Source organism: Bombina bombina, chromosome 8 (assembly GCF_027579735.1).
Source record: "Bombina bombina isolate aBomBom1 chromosome 8, aBomBom1.pri, whole genome shotgun sequence".
NCBI classification, from domain to species: Eukaryota; Metazoa; Chordata; class Amphibia; order Anura; family Bombinatoridae; genus Bombina; species Bombina bombina.
The window spans coordinates 279,077,091-279,101,542 of NC_069506.1; the positions used below are offsets into that span (position 1 = coordinate 279,077,091).

The 24,452-nt window shown below is 42.3% G+C and overlaps 1 protein-coding gene across 1 annotated transcript in view; it reads right to left on the reverse strand.

The window, feature by feature from the left end:
- The window catches only part of BACE1 (beta-secretase 1), a 274,120-nt gene that overhangs the window by 167,964 nt on the left and 81,704 nt on the right, over positions 1-24,452 (reverse strand). Inside the window, exon 2 of the mRNA XM_053691400.1 lies at positions 19,451-19,539. Within this exon, the coding sequence (XP_053547375.1) occupies positions 19,451-19,539 (89 nt within the window). The remainder of the gene's footprint in view (positions 1-19,450; positions 19,540-24,452) is intronic.

Here is a 24,452-nt window from a genome sequence, read left to right on the forward strand (position 1 = left end):
CACTAGGAAGATATAAAACACAGCTTGGAACACTTTCAGTTGTTCCAATCTTTATATCCCAATTTAGACTACAATAACATCCAATACATGCTGGCTTGTATGGCCTACTGCCACTCACAGTTAATATTCTCCCATAAAACTATTAAGTTGTATTTGGCAGGGATTCATAATTTCTTGGCCTTACAGTACCCAGATAGGCCCTCCCCTGCCATGGCTGTCAGGCTCCCCATTAATGGGGAGATATTTTGTTACCTGTCCGATATGTTGACCAGATCCTCTTTCGGGCTGTTACCTAGCCTGTCCCTCAAAGTATTTTAAGATCCATAACTCATGGTGCCTGGTAGCTGTCCTGGATTAGCTTATGTTGCAATTGATGGATAGACCCAGGGATGGCCGTTTTACCATTTCCCAACACAATTCTCACAACACAATTCATCAAACACTGTTGGATCCGCTTAGTGAATCTAGGCCTAAACCCTAAATCATACTCCGGCCATTCCTTTAGAAAAGGAGCCATGTCAGCAGCCTCTCGTCATGTTATGCCCCCCTGTGCTACACAACTGTATGTTATGCCCCCTGTGCTACACACCTGTATGTTATGCCCCCTGTGCTACACACCTGTATGTTATTCCCCCTGTGCTACACATCTGTATGTTATGCCCCCCCTGTGCTGCACACCTGTATGTTATGCCCCCCTGTGCTACACAACTGTATGTTATGCCCCCCTGTGCTACACAACTGTATGTTATGCCCCCTGTGCTACACATCTTTATGTTATGCCCCCCTGTGCTAAACAACTGTATGTTAAGCCCCCCTGTGCTAAACAACTGTATGTTAAGCCCCCCTGTGCTAAACACCTGTATGTTATGCCCCCTGTGCTACACACCTGTATGTTATGCCCCCCTGTGCTACACAACTTTATGTTATGCCCCCTGTGCTACACACCGGTATGTTATGCCCCCTGTGCTACACATCTTTATGTTATGCCCCCTTGTGCTACACACCTGTATGTTATGCCCCCTGTGCTACACAACTGTATGTTATGCCCCCCTGTGCTACACAACTGTATGTTTTGCCCCCTGTGCTACACACCTGTATGTTATGCCCCCTGTGCTACACATCTGTATGTTATGCCCCCTGTGCTACACATCTGTATGTTATGCCCCCTGTGCTACACACCTGTATGTTATGCCCCCTGTGCTACACATCTGTATGGTATGCCCCCTGTGCTACACACCTGTATGTTATGCCCCCCTGTGCTACACAACTGTATGGTATACCCCCCTGTGCTACACATATGTATGTTATGCCCCCTGTGCTACACAACTGTATGTTATGCCCCCTGTGCTACACATCTGTATGTTATGCCCCCTGTGCTACACATCTGTATGTTATGCCCCCTGTGCTACACATATGTATGTTATGCCCCCTGTGCTACACACCTGTATGTTATGCCCCCTGTGCTACACAACTGTATGGTATGCCCCCCTGTGCTACACATATGTATGTTATGCCCCCTGTGCTACACACCTGTATGTTATGCCCCCTGTGCTACACACCTGTATGTTATGCCCCCCTGTGCTACACATATGTATGTTATGCCCCCCTGTGCTACACAACTGTATGGTATGCCCCCCTGTGCTACACATATGTATGTTATGCCCCCTGTGCTACACACCTGTATGTTATGCCCCCTGTGCTACACACCTGTAAATTATGCCCCCTGTGCTACACACCTGTATGTTATGCCCCCTGTGCTACACACCTGTATGTTATGCCCCCTGTGCTACACATCTGTATGTTATGCCCCCTATGCTACACACCTGTATGTTATGCCCCCCTGTGCTACACACCTGTATGTTATGCCCCCTATGCTACACACCGGTATGTTATGCCCACTATGCTACACACCTGTATGTTATGCCCCCCTGTGCTACACATCTGTGTTATGCCCCCTGTGCTACACACCTGTATGTTATGTCCCCTGTGCTACACACCTGTATGTTATGCCCCCCTGTGCTACACATCTGTGTTATGCCCCCTGTGCTACACATCTGTATGTTATGCCCCTTTGTGCTACACACCTGTATGTTATGCCCCTTTGTGCTACACATCTGTATGTTATGCCCCCTGTGCTACACACCTGTATGTTATGCCCCTTTATGCTACACACCTGTATGTTATGCCCCTTTGTGCTACACATCTGTATGTTATGCCCCCTGTGCTACACACCTGTATGTTATGCCCCCGTGCTACACACCTGTATGTTATGCCCCCCTGTGCTACACAACTGTATGGTATGCCCCCCTGTGCTACACATATGTATGTTATGCCCCCTGTGCTACACACCTGTATGTTATGCCCCCTGTGCTACACACCTGTATGTTATGCCCCCCTGTGCTACACAACTGTATGGTATGCCCCCCTGTGCTACACATATGTATGTTATGCCCCCCTGTGCTACACAACTGTATGGTATGCCCAACTGTGCTACACATATGTATGTTATGCCCCCTGTGCTACACACCTGTATGTTATGCCCCCTGTGCTACACACCTGTAAATTATGCCCCCTGTGCTACACACCTGTATGTTATGCCCCCTGTGCTACACATCTGTATGTTATGCCCCCTATGCTACACACCTGTATGTTATTCCCCCTGTGCTACACACCTGTATGTTATGCCCCCTATGCTACACACCGGTATGTTATGCCCACTATGCTACACACCTGTATGTTATGCACCACTGTGCTACACATCTGTGTTATGCCCCCTGTGCTACACACCTGTATGTTATGTCCCCTGTGCTACACACCTGTATGTTATGCCCCCCTGTGCTACACATCTGTGTTATGCCCCCTGTGCTACACATCTGTATGTTATGCCCCTTTGTGCTACACACCTGTATGTTATGCCCCCTGTGCTACACACTTGTATGTTATGCCCCTTTATGCTACACACCTGTATGTTATGCCCCTTTGTGCTACACATCTGTATGTTATGCCCCCTGTGCTACACACCTGTATGTTATGCCCCCTATGCTACACACCTGTATGTTATGCCCCCTGTGCTACACACCTGTATGTTATGCCCCCTGTGCTACACACCTGTATGTTATGCCCCCCTGTGCTACACACCTGTATGTTATGCCCCCTGTGCTACACACCTGTATGTTATGCCCCCTGTGCTACACACCTGTATGTTATGCCCCTTTATGCTACACACCTGTATGTTATGCCCCCTGTGCTACACACCTGTATGTTATGCCCCCTGTGCTTTTTAACATACATAGTAACATAGTAACATAGTAGATAAGGTTGAAAAAAGACTGAAGTCCATCGAGTTCAACCTATACAAATCTAAAATACTTACAAAAAGCTCCAGTTAAGCTTAAATAACCCCATTAAAATGTGACCCATTTAATACTAGCAATCATATCCATGAATTTTGTTTATATACAGAAATTTATCCAGACTATTTTTAAATGTATCTATGGTATTGGCATTCACTACCTCCTTTGGTAATGAGTTCCACAATTTTATTGCTCTTACAGTGAAAAAACGTTTCCGTTGCAGGAGATTAAATCTCCTTTCCTCCAACCTTAAATTATGACCTCTTGTCAGAAACAATTTTCTTGGAATAAAAAGAGCTTCTGCCATCTCTGTATATGGGCCTTGAATATATTTATATAAAGTAATCATGTCACCTCTCAAGCGCCTTTTTTCTAAAGAGAACAGACCCAGTTTGGCTAGCCTCTCCTCATAGGTTAATTTCTCCAATCCCCTTATTAGCTTTGTGGCCCTTCTCTGAACTTTTTCTAGTTCTGCAATATCTTTTTTAGCAATCGGTCCCCAGAACTGCACTCCAAACTCAAGGTGAGGTCTTACCAGGGCTTTATATAATGACAGAATTATGCTTTCCTCCCTTGAATCAATGCCTCTTTTAATACATGCTAGTATCTTATTAGCCTTTGAAGCCGCTGCCCTGCATTGTGCACTCATCTTTAGCTTGTTATCTATTACTACTCCCAAATCCCTTTCCTCCTGTGTTTGGCTAAGTCTTGTCCCATTTAAAAAAATACGTAGCCTGCTTATTTTTACTTCCAAAATGTAGAACCTTACATTTTTCCGTATTAAATCTCATTTTCCATTCACTTGCCAATAGTTCTAATTTTAGCAAATCCCTTTGTAAAGAGAGCTCGTCCTGCTCTGACCTAATGACCTTACTTAACTTAGTATCATCTGCAAAAATAGAGATGTCGCTATTTAATCCTTGCTCCAAGTCATTTATATAAATATTAAAAAGAACAGGGCCCAGTACTGATCCCTGGGGGACGCCACTGATTACCTTTGTCCAATCTGAGTATGATGCATTTACTACTACTCGTTGCTCCCTATCTTTTATCCAGTTATTTATCCATGAGCTAACATTTTCAGCTATTCCCAGTCCCTTAATTTTGTGCATTAATCTCTCATGTGGCACTGTATCAAATGCCTTTGCAAAATCTAAGTATATCACATCAACTGATTCCCCTTTATCTATATTTTTACTTACTTCCTCGTAGAATCTAATTAGATTAGTTTGACATGATCTATTTCTCCTAAAGCCATGCTGATTAGAACTCATAATCTTGTTTACACGAATATGCTCATCAATATAATCCCTTATAATCGCTTCAAATATCTTCCCCACTATTGATGTCAGACTAACTGGTCTATAGCTTCCTGGATCATCCCTGCTTCCCTTTTTGAAGAGTGGCACCACATCAGCTTTATGCCAATCCTGGGGTACCATGCCTGAGGATAATGAGTCTTGAAAAATTAAGAGTAAAGGTTTGTCTATAACAGTGCTAAGTTCACTTAACACCCTTGGGTGTATTCCATCTGGGCCTGGAGTTTTATTTACCTTAATATTTTTTAGTTTTTTCCTGATATCCTCTAAACAAAACCCAGTTAGTGGTATGGACTGGCATGTTCTATTCTGTTCCAAAGTATCATTCAATGGTTCCTCTCTTGTGTATACTGAAGAAAAAAACTGGTTTAGTACCTCAGCCTTCTCCCTGTCATTATTTATCATGCTACCCTCCACACATTTTAATGTACCTATATTATCCTTCTTAGATTTTTTGCTATTTATGTACTTAAAGGGACACTAAACTTTTGAATACACTTATCTTATTTCGATATATACATCTATGATATACATATTTGTAATAGGCTTTGCGTGTCAGATTACTACTGTTCAATCAATATTCCATGTCAAAAATGAATTGCTTTCCAAACCCACCGTTTTAACCTTTAGTTTGAATAACGAATAATACTTGATAACCTGAGTTATTAATATGGCCGATTTGCGCAGTACTGTGCATGCGCGAGCAATCCAACACGTCACCATACACGTCACTCTAATCTGAACAAGCAGACCGTCTGAATCGATACTGGGAAACAGATGTGACAGCATTATAGAACAGGTAAGATTGTAATTATGCGTAGCGAGACTGACCCTTGCAATAACGAGCATAAATTCTCAGTTCTTACTTTACATTTATACTTTTGATGAATTAAACCCCTATTTAATTCAGATACTTAATTCATCTAACATAATTTCATATTCTGAATACTTTTTGATATACTTAATATTAATGCAGTTTAAAATTAATGTTTAAAAACTTAGTACCGCAAGCTTTCAATTGCCCTTATTGACCTTATTTATATCATCTTTGGTTATCATTAAGATTGATAAATGTCATACAATCAAGATTTAACTGCAAACATTAAAATGACTTTAAAATACGAATGTCATAATAGAAACAGCATAATAACGATAATATCATAAGCTTAACCCTCATTATCAATTCATTGCGAATACATAGGTTTTTATTTTAATTGAATATCTTTATGTAAATCAAACAGAGAAACAATAGTATTACAAATACTATAATTATGTATATACCTATGAATACCTATGCAATCAATAGTCTTTTTAAGAGCGCATGCGTTATGCCAGTAAATGCTTTGTGGTTCTGTTTATTCAAAGCGGCAATGTGCGCATGCGCAAAACACGGGATTCAATAGCGCATGCGCAGGGTGACGCAACAATGCCTTAATGATATGCACGAACAGGCTTTTTGATTGGAGACAAGAATTTGCATTGCAGGCACTGTTAAAGTGGGTATGGCTTCTATGACGTTTATTCACGAATATGATATATGTTATAATTACAATAATAACGCTCGTTTTCAACAAAAAGTGGCTAAGTTATGATTGTTCGTTTATGTAGATTAGATTTATATAATTAGATTACATGGAGAGAAAAAAACTTTTGGAATCCTTTAAAGAACCTTTTAGGGTTAGACTTAGAATCCTTGGCAATTCATTTTACATTTTCAATTTTGGCTAATTTGATTGCTTTTTTGCATGCTTTGTTACATTCCTTATAAATATTGTATGCTGAGTCTGTACTATTTTCTTTTAATAATTTAAATGCCCTACGTTTTTTCCTAATTTCTCTTAACACATTTTTATTTAGCCATAACGGCTTAGTTTTTTTATTTTTATTTTTATAACCATATGGTATGTATTGATATGTATATTTATTTAACAAATTTTTAAATATTATCCATTTATCCTCTGTATTTTTATTAGAAAATACATTGTCCCAATTTATATTATTTAATGATTTCCTTAAATCGTTGAATTTTGCTTTCTTGAAATTAAAAGTCTTAGTTAAGCCTTTAAAACACTGCATATGAAAAGAGATTTCAAATGTGACCATGTTATGATCACTGTTACCCAAATGTTCTTTAACTTCTATGTTTGATATTATATCTGTATTGTTTGATAGCACTAAATCCAATATAGCTTTACTCCTAGTTGGCTCCTCTATTAATTGTGACAAGAAGTTATCCCTGAGAACATTTAAAAATCTATCCCCCTTAGCTGAATTACTAGTTTCATTGGCCCAGTTTATATCAGGGTAGTTAAAATCTCCCATAATTACAGCACTGTTATTAGCAGCCTTACCTATTTGGATAAGTAGTTGAGTTTCCTCCGGGTCACTAATGTTGGGAGGCTTGTAGCATGTTCCTAGTAATATTTTTTTAGGATTTTTCCCCCCACTCTTTATTTCAACCCACAGGGTCTCTACATTGTCACTTGTATCATAAATATCTTCCCTTATTGTAGGTTTAAGGTCAGGTTTAATATACATGCAGATTCCTCCACCCCTTTTATTATTCCTGTCCCTCCTAAATAATGTATACCCCTCTAAGTTAACTGCCCAGTCATGTGAATCATCCCACCAAGTTTCAGTTATACTGATAACATCATAGTCCTCTTCTGCAACTAAGAGCGTCAGCTCCCCCATTTTACCTGTCATGCTTCTTGCATTTGTTGTCATACATTTAATTTTCATGTGCTTTCTGCTGCTACTTGGTGTATTTTCCTCTATACTTTCTAATGTGACATTTCTTTTTATAACAGGGTTATTATAACACTACAATAGTACACAGTCACCTACATTGCTGACCTCTTGGCTTGTAATGCTTGGTGTATTTCATGTCCTAAGCTACATTCAGGACAAAATGTCACTCACCAACTTCACCCCCTCTTTGCATATGTTTAGCCATTGTGCAACATTGTAATATTGCGTTTATTTTATACCCAAGCAAATTAAATAATGCTACATACAGTAAATAAATGAGCACAACAAAAGTGCATAGCAGTTAGAAACATCAACTTCAGGTTCTAGGGAAGACAACAGCTGGATAGAAAAAGAAAGTTGTGCAGAGAGTGCTGACAGTTATGGAAGGTCATAGCAGACTAGGAGATTATTTTTTTAATACAATTATCTCTCCATTCACTCTCTTAACTATGGGGGGTAGTTATCAAGCCGTCTACCTCAAATACACTGGAATTCCGCAGCGTATTTGTGGCGAGGCTGATTCGCCTTAGTTATCAAAGGCTAGAGACCGGCAAAAGTAGAATTTAGTGACGTAAGCTTCGATCCGCTGGACTCAGTCTGACACAGATCGATTCTTACGTCACTCCAGATGTTCCGCACACAAGTGCGGCACAATCTGACTACTTTTGCTAGTTATCAAAAAACTAGCAGGTACGCTCGGCACATTTCCAGCCCAGCGTACCTGGTTTTCAAACCGCCGCCCTGGAGGCTGCGGATCCCATAGGAATCAATGGGAGTCTGACCATAGCGAAAGTTCATGTTCGCTGCTGCCCGACATCCCATTGATTGCTATGGGAGCTGTCTGCACCTAACACCCTAACATGTACCCTGAGTCTAAACACCCCTAATCTGCCCCCCCCCATACACCGCCGCAACTAAATAAAGTGTTTTACCCCTAAGCCGCCGCTCCCGGAGCCCACCGCCACTATAATAAACTGATTAACCCCTAAACCGCCGCTCCCGGACCCGCCGCCACTATAATAAATATGTTAACCCCCTATACCGGCGCCCCCGGAGCCCCCCGCAACTAAATAAAGTTAGTAACCCCTAAACCTCCGCTCCTAGCCCCCGCCGCAACTCTTATAAATGTATTAACCCCTAAACCGCCGCTCCCGGACACCGCCGCCACCTACATTATACCTACTAACCCCTATCCTGCCCCCCCTACACTGTCGCCACCTATAATAAATTTATTAACCCCTATCCTGCCCCCCCCTACACCGCCGCCACTGTAATAAATTTATTAACCCCTAAACCTAAGTCTAACACTAAACCTAACACCCCCCTAACTTAAATATTAATTAAATAAATCTAAATAATCTTTCTCTTATTAACTAAATTAATCCTATTTAAAACTAAATACTTACCTTTAAAATAAACCCTAATATAGCTACAATATAAATAATAATTATATTGTAGCTATCTTAGGATTTATTTTTATTTTACAGGCATCTTTCAATTTATTTTAACTAGGTACAATAGCTATTAAATAGTTATTAACTATTTAATAGCTACCTAGTTAAAATAAAGAGAAATTTACCTGTAAAATAAATCCTAACCTAAGTTACAATTACACCTAACACTACACTATACTTTAATAAATTATTCCTATTTAAACTAAATACTTACCTGTAAAATAAACCCTAAGATAGCTACAATGTAATTAATAATTACATTGTAGCTATTTTAGGATTTATATTTATTTTACAGGTAACTTTGTATTTCTTTTAGCTAGTTAGAATAGTTATTAAATAGTTATTAACTATTTAATAACTACCTAGCTAAAAGAAATACAAAATTACCTGTAAAATAAATCCTAACCTAAGTTACAATTAAACCTAACACTACACTATCATTAAATTAATTAAATACATTAGCTACAAATAACTACAATTAAATACAATTACATAAACTAACTAAAGTACAAAAAATAAAAAAGCTAAGTTACAAAAAATAAAAAAAATAAGTTACAAACATTTCAAAAATATTACAACAATTTTAAGCTACTTACACCTAATCTAAGCCCCCTAATAAAATAACAAAGCCCCCCAAAATAAAAAAAATCCCTACCCTATTCTAAATTAAAAAGTTACCAGCTCTTTTACCTTACCAGCCCTTAAAGGGGCCTTTTGCGGGGTATGCCCCAAAGAAAACAGCTTTTTTGCCTGTAAAAGAAAAATACAACCCCCTCCCCAACGTTAAAACCCACCACCCGACTTCCGGTTGGGCGGGCGCTGGTAACGGACGCATCTGAGAGAGCTCCGTTGTTTGACCCTTCTATCGGGCAGCGTTTAGCGCTACAAGTCGCCCATTAAGCCACTATCCTTGGCAGAGGGACCTTGACCTCTGTCCGGACACGAGCAGGCAAGGAGAATCTCCAACTTCTCCCCCACCGGAGCGCAAACAAAAAAAAGTGGACAAACGGAGGTACGGTAGTCGGAACGGCTACACTATCACAAGGCTTTCCTTGACCCCTTCTGCTGCAACAAGTGCAGCCGCATAAAAACAGGACAACGGTCAGCGGTTGAAAAGCAGTGATCGGACTTGAATAACGGAGGTCAGTAGTGCCGCGGCGGCCATTTTCCCCTACACGCAGCAAACTTTTCTTTTTACTTGTGGCGCCACTCTAACCTGACACTGCTGCTAAGTAACGACCCACTGCCCTAATAATACTAAGCTCTGGAGAGGTAGGGGAAAAAGTTTACTCCCTCAGTGAAAACGGCCTGGTGTGGTGGGAACTGCCGTAAGCTCACATCCAAAGACTGGAACTTTATTGCCATAATTACCCCCACACACACAGGCGCAGCAGCACTACACAGCTCCTGTAGGGACTAAGGGAGATAAGGCACCTACTATTAGTTTTTACATCTGACTGGGGAAGCAGAGAGAGACACCAAGCCTCCTGTATTAAAAACGAAGTGAACACCACCTTTACTCTTTTTATGGACATTTTCAGCCCCGGGTGGGCAGCAGGTGATATGAGGAGATAAACGCTGAGTGACCCCCCCCAAGACACCCCCCCCCCAGAAACTCTCCTGAGCTACCTATTGTTCCGACTTGATCCTTGCAAACCATAAGACCTTAAGAAGCGGAACTGGTCCTAATACTGGGACATCTTTTGTCTGTATGCAAAAATACTACGCCCCTTATAATAAAAGAACTGACAACATGTCCAAGCAACGCCAGACTGAGAGACGGCAAAAAAGCCAAGCTGAAGTGCACACGCCGCCAGCCGCGGTAATGGAGCTCTCTGACCCTCTGCCACAAGATACCCACCCAATAGTCTCGCAACTGTCTGCCTTATTCTTGCCAAAAATTGAACAGTTACAGACGGGACTAGACACCCTGTCCACAGATTTCAAGTCCTTCTCAACACGATTAAATATAGTGGAGCAAAGGGTAGCGGATACAGAGACACAGCAGAGAGAATCTGCGCTAGACATCACGCAGCTTCAACGCCAAAATAAAGCTTTAATATCTAAAATAGAGGACCTGGAAAACAGATCCCGGTGAAACAACATCCGTGTGGTGGGGTTATCTGAATCTGTTCCAGGATCTGCACTAATTGACTTCGCAGAAAGAGGGCTCCCGAAACTGCTGGGTATGGCCGACTCTGATATCCCATGTATTGCAGAAAGAGCACACCGCGTGGGGCCCTTACCATCCAATAATGGACAAAAAGCCTTATCTAGGCAATTGATGATTAAATATCTTAATTTCAAGGACAAAACCCTTATCTTGAAAGCCTACAGACAAACAAAGGAACTAATCTATGAGGGATCCAAAATACACTTATTCCAAGACTACTCGGCTGAAGTGGCAAGGAAGCGCAGAGAATTCTCTCCCTATTGTAGGGAACTTTTGCAAAAAGGTGAATCAGTATCTCTCTTGTACCCAGCAAGACTCCGGCTGCAGACCCCTCAAGGCCCAAGATTTTTTGAATCTACAACCCAGTTACGGGCTTTTATGGCCTCAAGAAACCCATGCAGAAGGGATCAAAATGAAGTAGATGAAATAGAAGAGGAAGAGAATCCTTGACCCTGTAGTAGCACTCTTTGAGTGATACGAACTGTGCGGGATCTAGGTTACCCCGCTGTATTTGTTATTGTTCTTGTTTGCAGGGACATGATAGAGGAATGGAAGCTAAGGACGTAACTCAAGCATGATGTCAATGGGCTCAGCCCAGGACACTATTTCATATCCTTTTCTTTGGGAATAAAGGGGGGGGGGAGTCCGCTTTTGATTGTCTGCTATATTTTATTACTGCAGTATTTTATTGTTCACTGTTGCCGTGTTGTTTGATTATTTTTCTCCTTCTTTATCTCTTCTCTGTCTTTTCTCACTCATCTCTGAGACTTCGAGATACTGCCCTGTTAAAACACGTACTGTATCATAGTACTGATTGTTAGTAATTCTGCCCCATTGTATTTTCCAAGGCTGTCACCGAATCAGCATAACTCAACCTTTCCTGTTCCTAAAGGGAGAGGACCCCAGGGTGTCAGAACCGTAAGCAGTGAAGGTAATCGCACACTTAAACGCTTAACACGTTGCTCGTAGAAAACGCTGAGCCAGTATACCATAGTAGTCTCTAACACATAGCTCACCATATAGGGATCCCTCCCACCGCACTATCATTGAGGATGGGACTACATATTATCTCATGGAATGTAGGGGGAATCACATCTCCTCTGAAACGAAAGGCCATATTGAAATACTTAAAATCTAGAAAGACCGATATAGCGATCCTCCAAGAAACCCATCTGAAACCCACAGAGCATCAGAAGCTAAAGCAGGGTTGGGTAGGTGAGGTTATATATACTAAATATGACAGCAACAGAGCCAGGGGTGTAGCGATCCTCTTCCGCAAGAACTTAGACTACAACATAACTCACACTGTGCTAGACCCCCAGGGACGATATATTTTACTCAGGCTCACAGTTGACGGCACTCCAATGCTTCTAGGTGGGGTCTACGGACCCCACACACATAAGTCAGACTTCTGGAGTGAACTCAAGGTCCAATTACTAAAAATTGCAGATGTCCCGATAGTTCTTGGTGGGGATTATAATATTGCGCCACAGACCCCTGCTGACAGGTTTCATAACCCACTACACTCACAGACAGGTCGCAGCACAAATCTCAACGCTAGGAGAGACACAAACCTGCTTCGCAGGTTTCGAAATGCTCTTCTCCTCACAGACATCTGGAGAGATAGGAACCCGGAGGTCAAGAGTTTTACTTGTGCCACTCCGGCAAAGGACACTCTGTCCCGCATTGATTATTTTTTGATTTCCAAGTCCATGCACCCTAGGGTCAGGGATGCAGGAATAGATAATCCAGTTCTCTCAGATCATGCCCCAATCACACTGAAGCTACAACTAGGGCCAGATAGGCCTCTCACTTCTAGATGGTTATTCCCCAAATATCTGCTACATGACGATAATTTTAGGAAGCATCTTATAGGGGAGTGGCTAACGTACGCTGACACAAATCAGGGACATAGGAACACAACTGTACTGTTCTGGGAAGCAGCTAAGGCAGTGCTGAGAGGCTCTACGACATCTTATGTCATAAATTTCAAAAAGAAAAAGCAGGTCAGGGAGGAGCTACTTCTTAAACAACTTTTAAATGCCAGAAATAGATATTTGCGTAATCCCACGACAGCGAACAGACTTAAATACCAGGACACCAAAACACACAGGGACACATATCTAACTCAAAACGCAGCAAGGGATGCCACAAGATTACAAGCCAGGTACTATCGCTATGGCAATAAAACAGGAAAAATGCTGGCCAGACTGACTAAACTAAATAATGGCTGCAACACAATACAGGCTATTAAATACAATGACATGCTACATACTGATACAGCAGGAATACAGAGGGCATTTACACAATTTTACTCAAAACTATACACCAGGAGGGAAGTCGACACAAACACTCGGGAAAACTTCTGGAGTGATATTCCTCTGCCCACATTAACGGAGCCCCAACGGCAAGCGTTAAATGCAAATATAGCCCCGAGTGAGGTACTTGCCTCTATAGGGAGGCTTCCCCTAGACAAAACCCCGGGACCTGACGGCCTACCCGGGGAGTTTTATAAAATACTGGGACAAGAAATAGCCGACCCATTAGCTAGACTGTTCAACGGTATACTGCAGGGCGACGCCAGTGTGTCGCAGAGATTTACAGAAGCAAATATCAGTTTGATTCTCAAACAGGATAGAAACTGCTTAGCCCCCGAATCATACCGCCCGATTTCACTAATGAATTCGGATTATAAACTACTCACGAAAATCCTAGCAGATAGACTAGCGATAGTGCTTCCTACCCTTATTCATGAAAATCAAACGGGATTCGTGAAAGGTAGGTCATCAGGGGTCAATGTGCGCACCCTGCAATTCTTGCTCACCCATTATTGGAATAAAGCAAGTAAGAATCGAGTACCACAGCAGGAAGAAGCATGTGCACTCCTAGTTGACGCGGAGAAGGCCTTCGACAAGGTCCTTTGGAGTCACCTATTCTTTACACTAGATCGGTTCGGGATAACTGGGAACTTCTCGAGAGCATTGAAGACATTGTACACTAACCCCCAGGCTGCAATATTAGTGAATGGAATGCCATCCCAACCATTTGCCTTAAATAGAGGAACGAGACAGGGGTGCCCGCTCTCGCCTCTTTTGTTTGATCTGGCCTTAGAGCCTCTTGCCGTAAAGATCAGGCATACTACAAAAGGACTCAAAATAGGTGACAAGACGTTGCATCTGTCACTTTTTGCGGATGACATGGTGTTGTACATCCAGGACCCCAGACTTAACATCCCGAGGATAATGGATATTGTTAAAGACTTCGGCCTTATCTCTGGGTATAAAGTCAACACTGATAAAACGGAGTTAATCTGGTTATCGTATGCTAACGAGATACCTGACCTCCACTACGACTTCCGAGTAGCGGGGGATACCTTTAAATACTTGGGAGTGAAGCTATCGCGCAATCCGGTGAACTGGTATGATATAAACTACGCACCCCTGAAAAAAGGAGCCTTAGATCTGACCAAGCACTGGGTGGGACTACCACTGACCGTATCAGGCAGGATAGCCCTCATTAAAATGGTCCTATTTCCCAAACTGCTCTACGTAATGCAGATGCTGCCACTACTCATACACAAAAAGGACTTGCTATATTGGAAGTCACTCTTCATGTCTTTCATTTGGGCTGGGAAAAAGCACAGGATTCATTACAATAGAATGATAAGTTCGGTCGCCTCGGGAGGTATGGCGGTCCCAAATGTTGAGATGTACTGCTGGGCCGCACAAGCGAAATACGTCCTGGACTGGTTAACGGGAAAAAGTCACTTCACAATCCCTGAACTAGAGCGACATGTGGTTCAGCCCTGGTCGCTTTCTGTTCTCCCACACCTGAGGGCGGATAAATTAGAAAAGCTATTATCACCCTACCCCCTCCTGTCGCAACCACTGCAGGCTTGGAGAAAACTGTGCAATAGGCTAAAATGCAGCCATGAAATCTCCAAATACATACCCTTGCAGGGGAATCCACTTTTCGTGCCAGGTTTAACTACCCAGACCTTCAGGACTTGGAAGTCCTTGGGACTGGACAGAGTGTCCAAGATGCTAGATGGTCCTGGCAGAACTATATGTACTTTCTCGCAGCTTCAAACGACCTACAATCTCCCCCGCACGCACCACTTTGCCTATCTACAGGCTAGGCACTATGCCTCAGAGTTGATTAACTCAGAGAACTTCCCTGAACCTAACAGTGCCGTTCATCAGCTCTGTAGTATTTACTCTCAGGGTTGCACTTCCATCTCCCCAATATACAGGACATTGTTGGCCCCTAATAACGAACACTCACTGGAATATTTAGGGGAAAAATGGACAGAGATCCTGAATGCCCCTATTACCAAAGCGCAGATTCAAAGTAGCATTGAAAATGTTCGGAAGGCCACTCTGGCGACGAACATCAGAGAATCTCACACTAAAATCTTACAGTCAGCCTACGTGACTCCGCACCAATACAAGAAATGGGAAAGAGATCACACGGGGAACTGTCCGAAATGCTCTAAAGCACAAGCAACCTTGCTGCACATGATATGGGAATGCCCCAAACTGACCAAGTTTTGGGGGATGATCTGTTTTTGGCTACGCTCCCTAAACATACAAGTGACTACGCTTACCCCACAAATGGTAGTATTCCTGGACACGCCAGGGCTTCCTAGAAGCCAGGCAACCTTTATGCATAATGTCATTCTCCAAGCGAGAAAAATAATCTTGAAATATTGGATAGATAGACGAGCCCCCACCCTGTCACAGTTAAAAACTGAAATACACTCACAGCTGTTACACGAACAGGTAGACACTATGGGAGAGGTGGCTAATCGTACAGCACGTTTCATGAGAAAATGGGACATTTACCTACACTCACTGCATGCCTCGCAATTGGCGAGAATTCTATATCCCATACGCAACTCTGAATATCTCTTGGAAGCTCAGTTGCGAGGAGAGTGGAGGGTAGACTTTGATGAACAGTAAATAGGGAGGTATCTCCTCTTTAGTGAGGGGTAGGAGGTCGATTAGGTAGGGGGTGCTGACACCCTGGGGGAGTGGTGATAGCCGACTGGCTGAGAATTGGAGGAGGGGGGAAAAAAGGGGGGGTGGGAATGGATTGGTTTAAAAATAAAAAAACTGTGAGAGACATGTCATGTTGATGTAATACTAATTGTTTAGACAGTACCAGTTTGATATTCTGTAACCATGTTTGATGATATGTTATTCTTGATGATATTTGACCCCCGGAACTCGGGGACTGTTCTCTTTTTCTCTTGTCTTGATTTATGTTATGTCTCTTCACGGAATAAATAAAGGATTTAAAAAAAAAACCACCACCCACATACCCCTAATCTAACCCAAACCCCCCTTAAATAAACCTAACACTACCCCCCTGAAGATCATCCTACCTTGAGTCGTCTTCACTCAGCCGAGCCACCGATGGAACCGAAGAGGAGATCCGGAGCGGCAGAAGTGATCCTCCAAGGGGCGCTGAAGAAGTCTTCCATCCGATGAAGTGATCCTCCAAGCGGGGCTGAAGAAATCTTCCAAGCGGCGCTGAAGAAGTCTTCCATCCGGGCGATGTCATCTTCCAAGCGGGGTCTTCAATCTTCTTTCTTCAGGATCCATCTTCATCCCGCCGACGGACTAACGATGAATGAAGGCTCCTTTAAGGGACGTCATCCAAGATGGCGTCCCTTCAATTCCGATTGGCTGATAGGATTCTATCAGCCAATCGGAATTAAGGTAGGAAAAATCTGATTGGCTGATAGAATCAGCCAATCAGATTGAGCTCGCATTCTATTGGCTGTTCCGATAGAATGCGAATCGGAATTGAAGGGACGCCATCTTGGATGACGTCCCTTAAAGGAGCCTTCATTCGTCGTTAGTCCGTCGGGGATGAAGGATGTTCCGTGTTGGCGAGATGAAGATGGATCCTGAAGAAAGAAGATTGAAGACCCCGCTTGGAAGATGACATCGCCCGGATGGATCACTTGGAGGATCACTTCTGCCGCTCCGGATCTCCTCTTCGGTTCCATCGGTGGCTCGGCTGAGTGAAGACGACTCAAGGTAGGATGATCTTCAGGGGGGTAGTGTTAGGTTTATTTAAGGGGGGTTTGGGTTAGATTAGGGGTATGTGGGTGGAGGGTTTTAACGTTGGGGGGGGTTGTATTTTTCTTTTACAGGCAAAAGAGCTGTTTTCTTTGGGGCATGCCCCGCAAAAGGCCCTTTTAAGGGCTGGTAAGGTAAAAGAGCTGGTAACTTTTTAATTTAGAATAGGGTAGGGAATTTTTTTATTTTGGGGGGCTTTGTTATTTTATTAGGGGGCTTAGATTAGGTGTAAGTAGCTTAAAATTGTTGTAATATTTTTTAAATGTTTGTAACTTATTTTTTTTTATTTTTTGTAACTTAGCTTTTTTATTTTTTGTACTTTAGTTAGTTTATGTAATTGTATTTAATTGTAGTTATTTGTAGCTAATGTATTTAATTTAATGATAGTGTAGTGTTAGGTTTAATTGTAACTTAGGTTAGGATTTATTTTACAGGTAATTTTGTATTTCTTTTAGCTAGGTAGTTATTAAATAGTTAATAACTATTTAATAACTATTCTAACTAGCTAAAAGAAATACAAAGTTACCTGTAAAATAAATATAAATCCTAAAATAGCTACAATGTAATTATTAATTACATTGTAGCTATCTTAGGGTTTATTTTACAGGTAAGTATTTAGTTTTAAATAGGAATAATTTATTAAAAGTATAGTGTAGTGTTAGGTGTAATTGTAACTTAGGTTAGGATTTATTTTACAGGTAAATTTCTCTTTATTTTAACTAGGTAGCTATTAAATAGTTAATAACTATTTAATAGCTATTGTATCTAGTTAAAATAAATTGAAAGATGCCTGTAAAATAAAAATAAATCCTAAGATAGATACAATATAATTATTATTTATATTGTAGCTATTTTAGGGTTTATTTTAAAGGTAAGTATTTAGTTTTAAATAGGATTAATTTAGTTAATAATAGAAAGATTATTTAGATTTATTTAATTAATATTTAAGTTAGGGGGGTGTTAGGTTTAGTGTTAGACTTAGGTTTAGGGGTTAATAAATTTATTACAGTGGCGGCGGTGTAGGGGGGGCAGGATAGGGGTTAATACATTTATTATAGGTGGCGACGTGGTAAGGGGGGCAGATTAGGGGTTAATAAATTTAATATAGGTTGCGGCGGGGTTCGGGAGCGGCGGTTTAGGGGTTAAACTATTTATTTAGTTGCGGCGAGGTCCTGGATCAGCAGGATAGGGGTTAATAACTTTATTATAGAGGGCGACGGTATAGGGGGGGCAGGATAGGGGTTAGTAGGTATAATGTAGGTGGCGGCGGTGTCTGGGAGCGGCGGTTTAGGGGTTAATACATTTAGAAGAGTTGCGGCGGGGTCTAGGAGCGGCTGTTTAGGGGTTACTAACTTTATTTAGTTGCGGGGGGCTCCGGGGGCGCCAGTATAGGGGGTAGAACAGTGTAGTTAGTGTGAGTGCTTAGTGACAGGCTAGCAATAAAGCTGTCAAAAAGCCGAAGAGCAGCGAGATCGGATGAGTGATAACTCTCACAGTCTGCTGCTCATCGCCCCGTACTTGGTGCGTGGCTTTTTGACAGATTTATTGATAACTTAGGCAAAAATTTTCAGGTCCGCGGCGGCGGCGATGGTAGGCGAGCTTAGGCGGGCGTATTGGGCCGGCGAAGGCAGGAAAGTTGACACGTTGATAACTACCCCCCAATATGTCTCCATTCCCTCCTCTCTCTTCAATCTCTCTTTTTACCCTCTCCCTTTTTTCTCAGGCCATATCTTCTCTTTACACTCTTTCCCCTTTCTCAAATCTCGTCACTCTTTTTTCTACATTCTCTCTTCTTCTCCACTCTATCCCTCTCTCTGCCCCGTTTACCCTCTCAGAAGTAACAGTCTAAGCACTATTGGGGTCCCTACAGCCGTAGAGGAATAACATATCCTTGCACTTTCATGGCTATATAATATCCCTTTAGATAATAGTTTTAGCACATAGCACAAAATGTGAGTTATTGTCAGTGCTGCAATAGGAATGTACATTCTGGAAATACAATGTGCCAACTTTGCTGCTTGCAACATGTAACCAGACTTCAGACTCAACATTCACTAACTAACTTTCACTCACCACCGTTACATTTACACTCACCAATAGCTAGTGATCTGTGTTTTATCAAATCTGTTAAACATATGTTATTAGTTCTGTGGATGCCATTAAACCTCTGTGTATTCATGTGTCATTATATAGTACCGTGTGCTAGCATAAATACAATATGTCTGGCTTCTGGAAGTTATCCAGTTAGCTGCTGATTAAATATCATCTACTCAGTTGTGCTGAGTGACAGCATGTTGGAGGGTTTGCTTACCGTTGCCGGTGGTAATATCGCTTCAGGAAGGGGTGAGGCGCAGCACCCACTGCAAAATTACTGCTCCCTGTATCCACAAGTATATTAAGCTGTAAAAAGAGAACAGATTGTCAGAAGCAAACGATGCGCAAAGAAAAGCAAACGTACAACATGGCACCTAATTAATTCAAATTCAAGTGGATTCCTAATATGTTACAGTTTAAGTTTTTCCACTTAATCATTAATATTAATTCCTGGTGTGTGCTGAGTTCATAAAAAAACAAGCACAAAACAAAACTTAAAAAAAAAAAAAAAAAAAACTGTCTGAAACATGATTTCTTATTAAAGGGACAATCAACTCAAAATGTGTTATTGTTTAAAGAGTTAGATAAAACCTTTATTACCCATTCCCCAGTTTTGCATAACCAACATGGTTATATTAACCCTTTGGCTGATAAGCCATTTCCCACCTGTGTGCTTTTTGTTGCAGTTCACATTCACACACTTTTAGAAGTTTTTTTTTGTGTGAATAACCTATACAAACTATGGGGCCGATTTATCATCAGTCTGTCCGACATGATCCGCTCAACGGATCATGTCCGACAGACATCGATGAATGCCGACAGCATACATCAACAGCATTTCTTGTAAACTGCTTGTGCAATGCGGCCCCCTGCAGATTCACAGCCAATTGGCCACTAGCAGGGGGTGTCAATCAGCCCGATCATTTAGGATCGGGCGTATTGCAGACCGCAGCCATAGAGGCAGCGGACCAGTTATGGACCGCTGCTTCACAACTGCTATTTTCAGCAAGCCTGAAAACTTGCACGGAAACAGGGGCATTAGGGGCAATTCGCCCCTTGATAAATCAGTCCCTATATATTGTTTTTTCAGCAGACTCAAAATATATCATTATTATATGTGTATTTGTTATCATGTTTGAAAAATAAAGCAAAACATTAGAAAAAAGTGTATATTTTTACTCCTGTATGCAATTTTTAACTGTATGCAATTTTATTTTTGTAAACTCTATCATCAAAACCTGTATGGATAAATATTTGTAGTAGATAACCTGTATAAAATAAGTAAAAATTGAGAACATTTCACTGTGTTTTTCTACTGTTTTATTGCCGGGATATCAATTTAGTATACAATCAAAAACAGCGTTTTTTAATTTAATATTCTGTTACTGTCATTTAAACAGTTCTAGCCGCCAGGGAAGTTAAAATATGGCAACTAAACTATACATTTTTAGAAAATACACATTTCCAGGTCTATCAGAGGAGGGTTTATTTGTATTTATATCTCAAAACTGGAGTACGCAACAAATAAGCAAATATTGCACTTGTTTAAAAAACAAAACGTTTTCTGAGCAAAGTACGCTGTTTAGTTATATATTGTGCACTCCAATTTTGTGCTATATATACATGTAGCCTCTTATTTGATGCACCAAGGGGTGTACTTTTCAAAAATGTGCACTTTATTTACTGTATCTTAACTTCCCAGATGGCTATAGCTGTCTAATTGCAGACATCACCCCTAAAAATTAAAAGACAATTATTTTAGACTTTTTGTAGGCTGTCAGGTCTGCAATTATACAGCTCTAGCCACATGGGAAGTTAAAAAGGGTATATAAAGTACACATTTGTATAAAGTATAAATGTAATGTTTGCGTGGCACTCAAAAAATGTTTTTATATTCAAAAAATGTGCATGCAGTCATTAAACAATATATTATGCACAAGTAAAAGAAAGGACAAATGATATATTCATATGTCAAAGAATGGCAAGGCAATTTTAAACATACTTGTATTTATTGTGAAAACAAAGATAAGAACCACCACTTTATAGGAACATTCATAGCAAAATGTCACATCCTATACATTCAATAAAGAACAAAAGTAACGAAAACATAAATTATGCTTACCTGATAATTTAATTTCCATTGAGGGAAGGAGAGTCCACGGCTTCATTAATTACTATTGGGAAAGCCAAAGGCTTAAATACCTCCCCCACTTCCCTCATCCTCCAGTCATTCTGCCGAGGGAAGCAGGAACAGTAGGAGAAATATCAGGGTAAAAAAGATGCCAGAAGAAGAATAAATTTAGGGACACGCAACGGAGATACGGGCGGGAGCAGTGGACTCTCCTCCTCTGGATGGAAATGAAATGATCAGGTAAGCATAATTTATGTTTTCCATCTAAAGGGGAGGAGAGTCCACGGCTTCATTCATTACTATTGGGAACATATACCCAAGCTCTAGAGGACACTGAATGAAACCAGGAGGGCAAAAGACGGACCCTAGTCTGAGGGCACCACCGCCTGCAAAACCTTTCTCCCAAACACAGCTTCCGCAGAAGCAAAAACGTCAAATTTGTAAAACTTTGTAAAAGTGTGTAAGGATGCTTGAAGGCCCAAGGCGAAGCCACAGCTCTAGTTGAATGAGCCGTCTTCCTCTGAGGAGGCTTATGTCCCGCTGTCTCATAAGCCAAGCGAATCAAGCTCCTCAACCAAAAAGACAAAGAAGTAGCAGAGGCTCTTTGCCCCTTGCGCTTCCCAGAATACACCACAAAAAGAGATGTAGACTGTCTGAAATCCTGTGTAGCCTGAAGATAGAACTTCAAGGCACAAACCACATCCAGGTTATGAAGTAACCTCTCCTTTGAAGAAGAAGGGATAGGACACAAAGAAGGAACAACTATTTCCTGATTGATGTTACGGTTAGACATCACCTTGGGGAGAAACCCCAACCCAGTGTGAAGTACAGCCTTATCCGCATGAAACACCAGATAAGGAGGATCACATTGCAAGGCAGCTAGTTCAGATATTCTGCGTGCCGATGCAATAGCCAACAGGAAGAGAACCTTCCAAGACAGAATCTTAATGTCTATGGAATGCATAGGTTCAAACGGAACCCTCTGCAAAACCTTAAGGACAAAGTTTAAGCTCCAAGGTGGAGCCGACTGTCTAAAGAAAGGCCTGATTCTAGACAGAGCCTGAACAAAAGATTGAATGTCAGGGAGCTCAGCGAGTCTCCTATGCAACAAAACTGACAAGTAAGTCCTCCACATCTTATGGTAGATGCGACGAGTGACTGGCTTCCTTGCCTGAATTAGCGTATCAATCACACTTTCTGAAAAGCCTCTCTTGGCTAAGGCTAGGTGTCTAATCTCCACGCAGTCAGCCTCAGAGAATCTAGATTTCAATGTTGAAAGGGGCCCTGTGACAGCAGATCCCTGCGACAGGGTAACCTCCACAGCGGAGAAGATGACATCCCCACCAGATCCGCAAACCACGTCCTCTGCGGCCATGAAGGGGCAATCCTGTTTGATGTGTGGCACTACGCGAGGTAGAAGTGGTAACGGTGGAAAAATGTAAGCTAGGCTGAATCCCCAAGGAACCACTAAGGCATCTATCATCTCCGTCTGGGGATCTCTGGACCTCGATCCGTATCGAGGTAGCTTGCAATTGAGTCTGGACGCCATGAGATCTATCTCCGGCGCTCCCTATCTGTGACAATTCTCCGCAAACACCTCTGGGTAAAGAGTCCATTCCCCCGGATGGAAGGATTGTCTGCTGAGAAAGTCTGCTTCACAGTTGTCCACACCTGGAATGTGAATCGCTGAGAGCGAGCAGTTGTGGGACTCCACCCACTCCAGAATCCGAGACACCTCCCTCATCGCGAGGAAGCTCCTCCTACCCCCCTGATGGTTGATGTAAGCCACCGAGGTAATGTTGTTGGTCTGGAATCTGATGCAACTGACCGACTCCAGAGAAGGCCATGCCTTCAGAGCATTGTAAATCGCTCGTAGTTCTAGGATGTTGATCAGAAGGATAGAGTCCTCCCTGGACCACTTTCCTTGTGCTATTCTGGCAGCCCAAACAGCTCCCCATCCTGTCAGACTGGCGTCCGTGGTCACAATCTCCCAGGATGGTCGCAAGAAGGTTGTCCCCATGGACAGTTGCTCCGGACGAATCCACCAAGAGAGGGAGTTCTGAGTCTGAGCATCCATGCATATCAGCTGTGATAGATCTGAATGATTGCCATTCCACTGTCTCAAAATGCACAATTGAAGAGGTCTGAGATGGAACCTGGTGAATGGGATGACATATATGCTTGACACCATGAGACGTATCACCTCCATACATTGAGCCACCTCTGCGAGGCTGAGCAACGGCGCCTGAACTAGTATGTCATCCAGGTAAGGCGCCACCGCAATGCCCCTGAATCTGGCTACTGCAAGCAGCGCCCCCAGAACCTTTGTGAAGACTCTTGGGGGCCGTCGCCAGACCAAAAGGAAGGGCCACAAACTGGAAGTGTTGGTCCAGAAATGCAAATCTTAGGAACCTGTATTGGTCCCTGTGATTGGCACATGAAGGTAAGTGTCCTTCAAGTCTATAGTCGTAATGAACTGTCCCTCTTGAACTAGGGGCAGAATAGATCTGATTGTTTCCATTTTGAACAATGGAAAACTCAGAAAGTTGTTTAAACACTTTAGGTCCAGAATCGGGCGGAACGTGGAACCACAAAATAGTACCCTAGATCCCTTTCTGCTAGGGGTACTGGTACGATAACCCTGAGAGAGGCGAGATCCCTCACACAGAAAGGCCTCTCTCTTCTCTGGTCTTGAAGACAGGTTTGACAGGAGGAATCTGCCCGAGGGCGGATGGGATCTGAACCCTATCCTGTAACCCTGGGAGACCACCTATAGAACCCAAGGGTCCTGAACGTCCTGCAACCACACGTCTGAGAATAGAGATAATCTGCCCCCTCCGTGATCCGGAGACTGGTCGGGTGCCGCCCCTTCATGCCGATTTCGTCTCGGCAGGCTTCTTGCTCTGCTTAGACTTGTTTCCAAAATCCCTTGGACTGGTCTGCATTTGCGGCGGGTTGCTGGTGCTGGGCCTTATCCGCACGAAAGGGACGAAAAGTAGATCCTTTAGGCTTAGCCTTCTAATCCTGCGGTAGGAAGGCTCCCTTGCCTCCCGTAATTGTGGATATAATCGAATCCAATCCTGGACCA